The sequence below is a fragment of the Zootermopsis nevadensis genome, unplaced genomic scaffold (genome assembly GCF_977971745.1).
Source record: "Zootermopsis nevadensis isolate Lab colony 2312 unplaced genomic scaffold, Znev_1.0 Znev_ptg000061l, whole genome shotgun sequence".
Classification (NCBI taxonomy): domain Eukaryota; kingdom Metazoa; phylum Arthropoda; class Insecta; order Blattodea; family Termopsidae; genus Zootermopsis; species Zootermopsis nevadensis.
Genome location: NW_028259192.1, coordinates 15,474,428 through 15,484,113, shown reverse-complemented (window position 1 = coordinate 15,484,113; position 9,686 = coordinate 15,474,428). Strand labels below are relative to the sequence as shown.

Below are 9,686 nucleotides of genomic sequence, written 5' to 3'. Positions count from 1 at the left end.
CAACGGTTCTACGGACTGTCCGAAAAGTCATGCAACCCATTTCTGACATATGTTCTGTGTCTGCCACATTACGGGTCACCAGAGGGTAAATTACAACTCTGGTGCGCACTTAAGTACCCCTGACACATTAGAGGAGAAGGATGTAGAACATGTCATAACACAAATAAGGTCCTTGTTTCTAATACAAATGTAAAACACATAGCTATTGCAGTAATTTGCAGCAAACTGCATTATTACCGCAAAAATAATTACACACGAGAACACATAACCTCAATTGCTTAAATGTATATATAACATGATATTCTAGGTTGAGGTCAATTCTTCTATGAAGTAAGAGTGAAATAGAGCATACTCTTGTAATGCTGGTTTAAACTATTTGTATTGTGATTCATACTTTGTAGTGGGGGGGGGGGGGGAAGATTATTGAATAGCTTCTGTAGTGTTTCACACATGAAAGTTGTATGGTATCTTATACTGTGGATATCTGAGTTTGAAAAATTTCTGTTGTCGACTATAAATGATAATAATGAGAACAAGAATTTGCTGGCTAGTGGAAGAATATTGTATTTCTTAGGCTCTCCTGCATGCCATTATTCAAATTATTTTCTTTTTCATGTAAAATACTTTTTTGCTGAAGATTTCTGTCTTCTGAATTGTTGCGCTGTGTAGTCTGGTCGATGTTAACCAACCTGATGACGGAGGGAGTATGACCTCTGAAACGTTGGTTAACATCAACCAGACTACACAGCGCAACAACCCAAAAGACAGAAATCTTCATACTCACCTTTGTGAAAACCTCAAATCTTACATACTTTTTTGCTGTCTGTTGAGTTTCCCCAGAAAATAATTACATATGACATAATCAAATCCATGTAAGCAAAGTAGACAAATTTTTTAAGATTGTTTTCATGACTGATGTGACAGTTGTCATAGCAGGGCATGCTGAGCTTAGTTTAGGGATAATGTAGTGAATATGTTTTTTCCAGCTTAAATTATTGTCAATTTGTAAGCCAAGATTTTTGGTGGTTTCTACTTCCTAAATTGTTTTATCATACCCTATACTTCCATCAACACAATTTTTGTTGGTAGTACAAAATTTCATTAAATTTATTTTCTCAAACTTTAATGCAAGTTTATCGACTTAAATCCATTTTTCATTGTCAGTGTTTGATCTGCGGGTTGTGCTGCTAGGAAGTTAATCCATTTTTCAAGCTACCAAAGACATCATTCATGCAAATTAGTATACAATCAATTAGTATAATCTGCAAAAAATCATTTAGACACACACACACACATATATAGTGGCCCGAGTACTTAACCTTGAGGAACTTGATATTTTATAATGCCCCAATTTTAATAGGTGCCATTATCTGAATTTAGTGATTTCATTTCTACTTGTTGCCTTCTGTCATGAAGGTATGATTAAACCACTGATGAGCTAAACTGCTGGTCCATTCTACTGAGAACTGTAATGTACTGTCCATATCTAGACAGTGATGAGTCCTCACTGAAAAGAACAATAAAAATCAGCATTTTATTGACTAATAAATACAAGTTGGAACAAAGAAACTCACAAAAACTTAGAATAGGAAATCCAATCAAAACTATCTGATTTTACTTTGTATGAGTTGAATTTAAAAAGGGCAATACTGAAATATTTTCATTGTATAATTGGCAACACTGCTGAAGCCTGGTCATACTACATTTCTTGGTCAGTGACATGCTATGAATGTGGTTCACATGTAGTAAATTTGTGCTCAGTGTGTCATAAAGCTGGTTGCTACACTAGAGGTACACCAATGAGCAACACTGATGCCCAGCATTGCAGCAGTTACCAAGAATCAGTGCTTAAGCAGACTCCCTGTTTTGTTTGGTTGCAGATGTGGATGGGCATCATTAACCTGTCTACACCAGCAACACTGGTTCAGCTGCTTCTGAACATTTTAATCAACTTGTATACATGTCACTGTGATAAACAGTCCTGTCCATACTTGACAGCCAACTGTCAAAAGATCTCTAAACTTTTCATTACTTGAGACACCAAAAAGCATAATATTGCATGTTGCTTGTCCTTGGTGGAAATTCCTAGTACAGCAATAATCTTTATGTCATGCTCACTATGCATAAATGGGTAGCGGAACCACACTAACAGCATGTCACCATCTGACCTTGAGATACAGTATGACCAGGCCCCAGCAGTGGTGCCAATCATACAGTTAAAACATTCCAACATTGCCCTTACTTCTTGAATCTCCTTTGTAGCATTTCCTATAGATCCCTGCAGGTAACAAGTGCATGTGAAGATGTGATCTACAAAACAACAGTTTCATACTATTAAGTAAAACAGTTCAAACATGTCGAATATGGAAATTAACAACATATTCTGCATTTGTTCTTTGAACACTGATAGCAAATGGATCAGTTGGATGGAATGTGAAGGCAACAAGACGTTTAGCTGAAGGAGGCGGACTCATCCCAAGAACTCCTGCATAGATCCGAAACTTCAGTAATCCTGAATCACGTGCATAAAATCTGAGGAGAAAAGTAAACATATATTAAATAAGCTCAAGTGCTCTCATAATTTAATTTGGGTTTCATAAGCACTGGGCACAATCTTTAAAATGTAAACTTTGCTCCATTACAAAAAGGAATGTGTTTAGGAAAAAGCCTATGCAATGTGATTTGGTATTATGTGAATTCAAGCTTCAGTATCTGTGGTTCATATAACCCAAATGTCTGGTCTGTGAAGAGATACAGTATATCACTACAAAAATTTCTTCTGAGACTACCTATAATTATAATTAATTTGGTTCTTAAAATTTTCAACAAATACCTTTCCCATTCATTTAAATGTTATTATTTCATACCTTGAATTCTAATTAAATTTATGTATTAAATTACTGATTATTACAGGCAATATTAATGACACCAAGTGGTGCTGGTATGCAACTTGTAGTGGCAACTTTTGACTACTCAGGTACTCGGTAGATGTAGATGAATCCTGTGATTAAATATTTTTTAGAAAACTTGAGAATGCCTGTTAAAATGACTGTTGAAGAATTCAAACGAATTATAACAAAGTAACAAAGGAATGCAGTGTAACAATTCCGGTGCATTCATTGTTAATGCCTCCAGACTTTCATTTTGTAACTTTCAACATTTGATGCACTTTTATACAGAGACAGGGAAGATAAGCAGCAAGGACCTTCCTCAGAATAGATGTTCGAATGTCACAGTAACCAGTACATTAAGTTCCAACCTCAAATAAATAACACAAAGCATGACAACCACATAGATCGATTGGATGGACTTTATATGTCTTGTTACAACAACTTCTATTTGAATAATTTTTCAACATGATATATATTAAATAAAATCCACATAAAGCTCATTTATGATTTTACACAATATGGTATGTGTGGTATGAACAGCTATGCAACAGTAGATCTGCAATAGACTGCAATATCTGTATCTGCAGTAGACTGATAACAAGTCTCATCATAAAGGATGCATTTTATGTCTATTGTAGGTGCAGTGTACCTGATAGGATGTTCTCCACAAGCTTTGGGTCTCTCCATGACGGACACCCATTTGTCATCGTAGCTGAAGAGAGAGAGGTCTAGATATGGAGAGCTGCTGTAAGACTGAGCACTGATTGGTAGTTGTGCCAGCAGTCTTTTAGTGGCTTCAGTTGGTCCCCCAAACCGAGCACTAACAATTGTTTGCTTGAAACGCTGTTGTATTAGTCTGCAAGAAGTGGCATCACTTTCATTCTATGATCTGTAAACATGTGATGTCAGGGATGTAAATAACAGGGTAGTACAGGATAGGATGTGCAATATGTCTTCATGTCTTCATGTTTATCTCACCTTCAAATGGTACACCCTGTTTTTACAGATGAGACTGACAACTGACTCATGGCAGTATAACCATTATATCTGAGGAAGTAAAATGCAAATGACTGTCTACAGGCTCAAACACAGTTACGGTCAACAGGCTAATAGTAACCCATCATGCCTTGGAAGAGAAAGAAGGATGAAAATCAAGCCAAAATTGTTCATCAAATGACCTAATTTCTTAATGGCTTGATGATGATGATGCAAATAACTAGAGAAAACAAGCAAGGGTAAAGGCAGCAGAATTACTAAGCACACAGAAGAAAATGTTAAGAGTGAATCTAAATTTCTTACCACTTAATGATCTTCTAAAGATAAATAATAAAATGCATATTCTTTAATTTAGTGTAGTTGCAGAATATGAATGTAGCAGTTTACAGTAAAGGAAAGGAAAATATATGTACAATCATCATTTTCTCAATAAAAACAAAAGCAATTTTTGTAAGAGTGTGAAACTTGGTCTTTCACATTAAAGGAAAAACACAGATTGAAGGTGTCTGAGAATGGAGCTTAGGAGAATATTTAGACCTAGATAGATGAAGTGACCAGAGACTGGAGAGAAATGAAATGAGGAGCTCCATAATTTATACTCTTCAACTGATATTATTAGCATGATCAAATCAAGAAGGATGAGACAGATAGTGCATGTAGCATGTATGAAGAAGAGGAGAAATATGTACAATATTTTGGCTAGATAGTCTGTAGTGAAGACACCACTCAGAAGATTTAGGCATAGATGAGAGGATAACATTAAACAAAATATTTCAGAAATAAGGTAATAGGGTTGGACAGGATGGACTCAATTCATTTGGTTCAGAATAGCAACCAGTGGCAGGCTCTTGTGGACATAGTAATGAAACTTCGAGTTCCATAAAAGATGCTCAATTTTTTTATTAGCTAAACATACTATTAACTTCTCAAGGAAGACTAAATCATGCAGTTAGTTAAACAAAAGTGACTAGCTAGCAGAATATATTAATGGAAATGTTATAAAGTGATGCAGAAGAAATTAACACATGACTCCACATAATATTGTCATCTCTGAAATGAATGTATTATTTATCTGATTCTCTAAAGGTTTGTTGATGATCAATCCACTAAATAATAAAGTGCATGTTGGTGGAATATTTGTGAACTTGCTAAAGCATTTGATTGTGTAAATCATGAATTACTACTATCAAAACTAAATTTTTATGGAATTTGAAATATAGCTGGTCAGTGGTTTAAATCATACCTCCATGACAGAAAGCAGCAAGTAGAAATAAAATTATCAGTTCAAATGATAGCACCTACTCAAACTGGGGCATTGTAAAACATGGAGTGCCTCAAGGTTCAGTACTTGGTCCTTTGCTTTTTCTTGTGTATATAAATTATCTGCCCCAACCATCAATTCTCAGTCTAAACCTATACTCTTTGCTGATGATACTAATATTATTATTTCACATCCAGAAATTGACTGTTTTCAAAATTGCATAAATTATGTCTTTGCTAGATTGAACAAATTGATTAAAGCCAATAAACTCACATTAAATTAACAAAACAAATTTCATTAAATTTTGTACTAACAACAGAACTTGTGTAAATCTAAATATAGGGTATGATGATAAAATAATCAAGGAACTAGAAACAACTAAATTTCTTGGATTACAAATTGACAACAAATTAAACTGTAAAAACATATTCAATACATTATCCCTAAACTAAGCTTGGCATGGTTTGCTATGAGGGCAGTTGCAGCACTCATGAAAACAGAAACTTTAAAATTAGATTATTTTGCTGACTTCCATTCCATCATGTCATTGGGAATCATTTTCTGGGGAAATTCAATGGACAGCACAAAAGTATTATACATTCAAAAGAAAATCTTTAGAATAATGACAGGCACTAAAAGAAGAGCCTCTTGTAGGGAATTATTTAAGAAGTTTAATATTCTTCCACTAGCCAGTGAATTCTTGCTCTCACTATTATCATTTGTAGTGGATAACATGGAAAAATTTCAAACAAATACAGATATCCACAATATAAGAACAAGATATAGATACAACCTTCATGTGCAAAATTCTAACCTCAGTAAATATCAAAAAGGAGTTTACTATACCAGAATTAAGTTATTCAATAATCTTCCACCTACTATCAAAAGTTTAATTCACGATATAAAAATGCATAAGCCAGTGTTAAAAGAGTATCTCCTATATCACTCCTACTCAGTAGAAGAATTTACATCACTCAAAAAGTCTCAAGTATTATAAATACATGTAAGAAATAATGGTGATGGTTTCTCATCATAATTATTTTGCTGTAATACTGTAGTTCCAAAAATCTGTAAATAGCTGTTATATCTTTGTATTTATATTTGTACTAGAAACAAGTATTGTATTTGTGCTATGACCTGTTCTACATCATTGGCTTAGGCCTATAAAGGATCTATATCTCAGACAATGTCCAACAGATTATTCCTATAATACTACTCATATTTCTGCAGCCCTGCATATATTTATCCCCATCAGACGTAACCTTCAAAAATACAATGAATTACCTTGCATAAATATTATTTGATGGAGAACATGTGAACTGTGACTCAGAATGTAGTTTCGCATTACGAAATAAGTCACAAAAATTTTCAAACAGCTGGAGGAGTTCTTCAGATGTATTTTCATAGACAGCCAAAACTTCAGCATTGAAGATGTTATACACAACAAAGAAGGATGACTGTGAATTTGGTTCTGATGCTTTCAATGTGACAACATCTTCCCCTGCATACTTCACCAGCAGATGATTTTCATCCAACAGTTGCATTTTCCACATCCGTAAAGCTTTGAACTAAACATATAATTCACTTTATTAGCTTTTTGGTGAAACAGCTGATAATTTATTAACATACCCTTGGTAAGAAGAGTTTAATTCAAACTTAATTTATATTGACAGTGAGCACTGAAGATAAAAGTTGGATGGAAAGATTACTTTGAGGACAGTCATAAATAATATAAATGGTTCAGTAATTTTCTCATACTGCAAAAGGATTATGTCAGTGGGTGACAACCAGAAGCTCACCAAACTTCAGAGCATGGCAAAGGGCTAATTTCATGAAAGGAAAATGAAAAATATAACCCTTCAAACCCAAATTGTAGCTATATTTACCACCTGCTTTAATAATCAGTAGTTCTGCACTTGTCCAGATAGGGTTTTATATGATTGTCAGTATAAACAACATGAACCAAATGATATGTGAGAAATGTGCTTTCTTTGAGGTAAAAACTGAATTTTTATACATTAATTAGATGAGCTTTATCTTCAAATGGTTAATGCATAACTAGGCACATTAATGTGGAATTAGTTTCCATTGTTTTTCATTCTCTCTGAAATACTGGAAAATAATTCCATACAAACGATCAGTCATTGAAAGCGCCAAACTTTATAATAATATTAATATTTATAATCATCCAAATATTGAGAAGTTGGTGGCAAGAAAGACTGCTAAGCTTTTACACATGTAATTTAATTAAAAATATAAGATAAAAACAGATTCAGTAACTTCTGTTACTGTTATTCAACCTGTGATATGGACAGGCTAGAGAACTATCCAAATTGGCTCCCATTGGATTATATCTAAATGTATTAGTGGCATTAATTCTACTCATACTTAATTTTGAAAATACTCATTTGTGGCTATCACAGACATAATGCAGTACCACTGGAAATTCTGAAAATTCATCATTGCATATGTAACACTGTAAAAAGAAGGTACATTACTGTGGTTATGCACCACACCACAAAGACATGAGGAGTGAAGGTGAAACTCCAGAGATTTTAACTTTGGCACTAGATGGAGGTAAATGGTCAGCTTCATGCTCCAGGCACATTATCCCCAGGAAGAGCTCATGGCACTTATTGTATTGGAGGACAGATGGGCAGAAGAGCTGGTCTGGACATTGTGACAAAAGCCATGACCATCACTTTACTGACTGATGTATAACAGTTCATTCAAAATTCTGTTGACACTAAACTTGTTTTGCACATAATTATACGGAAAAATTACCTGGTCAAAATGCTGATAGAATTTCCGAAGTTCAAATGGGTTACTTGTCATGTCAAATATGTGCTTTGCCCTTTTAAACAAGAACACAAGAAGTCTATGCTTCAATGAGTTTATTGTTGCATCCCTAAAAGGTCTGTATACATTAGATCCATTTCCTTGGAAAATTTCAGATGATAAAAGGAAGTCATCATCTTCATAGCAGAATCTCCCAATTGTGCGAACATTGATGAAAATTCCATCAACCAACTGAAATATGTGGATAGTTTGGTGCTGAACAGATAATACAGCTAAGGTATCCTTGTACAGATACAAGCCTTGATTATGTGAAAGATATATTTTATCCACTTTAAATGTTCTAGTATCACACAAATGACCTGTCTGTAAATCTACCAAGTGTAAAGAATAATCCTCAAGTGGTGAACGAGGATTAGGTGTCACAGCTTCATTATTGGTATATATCTCATAGAAATGTGGTCGTAAGTCTTCTGGAATGTATACTGCAGATCCTACAATAACATAATGACCATCATCTGTGAAAAGACTGCATTCTCTGTTGAGTTGCTCTCCTCTTTGAGCTACATTAACTACATATTTTAATTTGAAGAATCGTTCAAACACCTTACTGCGTATATAATCACTTCTCTGATCATTCTCATTTCCAATGTATTCCCCTTTGCAACCATCCACTAAATCAGCAGCTGCGAATGAACCACGATATTCATAAATTTCGAGGGATGTTTGGTCTGATGAAAAGGCTATGAAGTGGTGACCATCTGGGCTGAACTTTCTCAGAAAGCAAGGTGGCTTCTCAACGTTGACAACAGTGAAATTGGGGAAAACATTCTTATGAAATTCTCGAGCAACGTGAAAATGAGTACCAGGTTTGATAGCCCCATAAATCTCTCTCCTGAACAACCTATTAATAATATTTTGAGGCGGAATATTTCGAGGAGTCAGAGCATATTTAAAACTATCTTGAGACTGAGTTATATCCATCACTGACCGTTATCACCACACTTCTATTTATGTGCATAGGCGGATTCATACTGACGTTTACAACCATAACCTAAACAGAAAAGGAGACGGTTACACAAAAATACTTCAACATGCATTAGGATACAAAATAAATTATGTTATTATATTAATGTAGACTGTGAAACATGAATTTACGTATTTCCCACATGTGATTCACAAATTATAAGAAATCCACATTACTCTAATGCACATATAATACCAACCTTAACCCTCAGATATGGATGTGTCAACAATATTTTCAGGAACTGTTTTACAACTCATCCAACAACATTATAAACATCAATCAGTAATATATCTCGAAATGTTTATTTATAAATATATTTACTCACAGAATAAATTTAAATATACCATTCGTGATTTTGTAAATGTTTACTTCAGTGAAACAAAATCTCCTGGACAGAACCCTATACCCACCAATTACAAACGTTCAACCTTAACCACTCCGATACAAGATCTTGGAAGTTCTAAAACAATTATATTGAAACTATAACGTAACTAATTATTGAAAGCTTATATTTTAGAAGTAAGGTACAATGGAAAACAAAAAATCTCTATTTCTTGTCTACTTTTCCTTGGTCCCAATTGCATTAAAAACCTCTGACCCAAAACTGATGACTTCTTATTGTCAGAAAGGATGTAGAGAAGCTGCGAGTTACAGTAGAATAAATAACTTTACACAACTGCAAGCAGCTGTTGAGTTTCGTGGGGATTATGTAGGA

At 34.3% G+C, this 9,686-nt stretch overlaps 1 protein-coding gene and 1 long non-coding RNA gene across 4 annotated transcripts; one reads left to right on the top strand and one right to left on the bottom strand.

Moving 5' to 3' along the window:
- Positions 1–1,508: 1,508 nt before the first annotated feature.
- Positions 1,509–9,627, bottom strand: abo (de-etiolated protein 1 abo). 3 transcript variants are annotated; one of them, XM_022079298.2, is made up of 5 exons: positions 9,171–9,627; positions 7,933–8,998; positions 6,433–6,716; positions 3,541–3,747; positions 1,509–2,532 (listed from the first exon to the last, which is right to left on the bottom strand). In XM_022079298.2, the coding sequence occupies exons 2-5, from the start codon at positions 8,926–8,928 to the stop codon at positions 2,349–2,351; spliced, it is 1,671 nt and encodes a 556-aa protein (XP_021934990.1). In that variant the 5' UTR covers positions 8,929–8,998; positions 9,171–9,627; the 3' UTR covers positions 1,509–2,348. The 3 variants fall into 3 exon arrangements, with proteins under 3 accessions (XP_021934990.1, XP_021935009.1, XP_021935000.1); XM_022079317.2 differs by having other exon boundaries at positions 9,297–9,627; XM_022079308.2 differs by having other exon boundaries at positions 9,316–9,627.
- Positions 2,409–6,335, top strand: LOC147871226 (uncharacterized). The gene is made up of 2 exons (XR_015532648.1): positions 2,409–2,544; positions 3,530–6,335. It is a non-coding gene; the product is annotated as an uncharacterized LOC147871226 (long non-coding RNA).
- Positions 9,628–9,686: the final 59 nt, after the last annotated feature.

Bases quoted from the DNA above. Each gene is read 5' to 3' on its own strand.
- abo (XM_022079298.2), bottom strand. From the start codon at position 8,928: ATGGATATAACTCAGTCTCAAGATAGTTTTAAATATGCTCTGACTCCT. The intron at 3,748-6,432 runs GTAATTCATTGT...CACTTCTTGCAG, and splicing joins TCAAATAATATTTATGCAAG to ACTAATACAACAGCGTTTCA. The intron at 2,533-3,540 runs GTACACTGCACC...TTTTCTCCTCAG, and splicing joins TGTGGAGAACATCCTATCAG to ATTTTATGCACGTGATTCAG.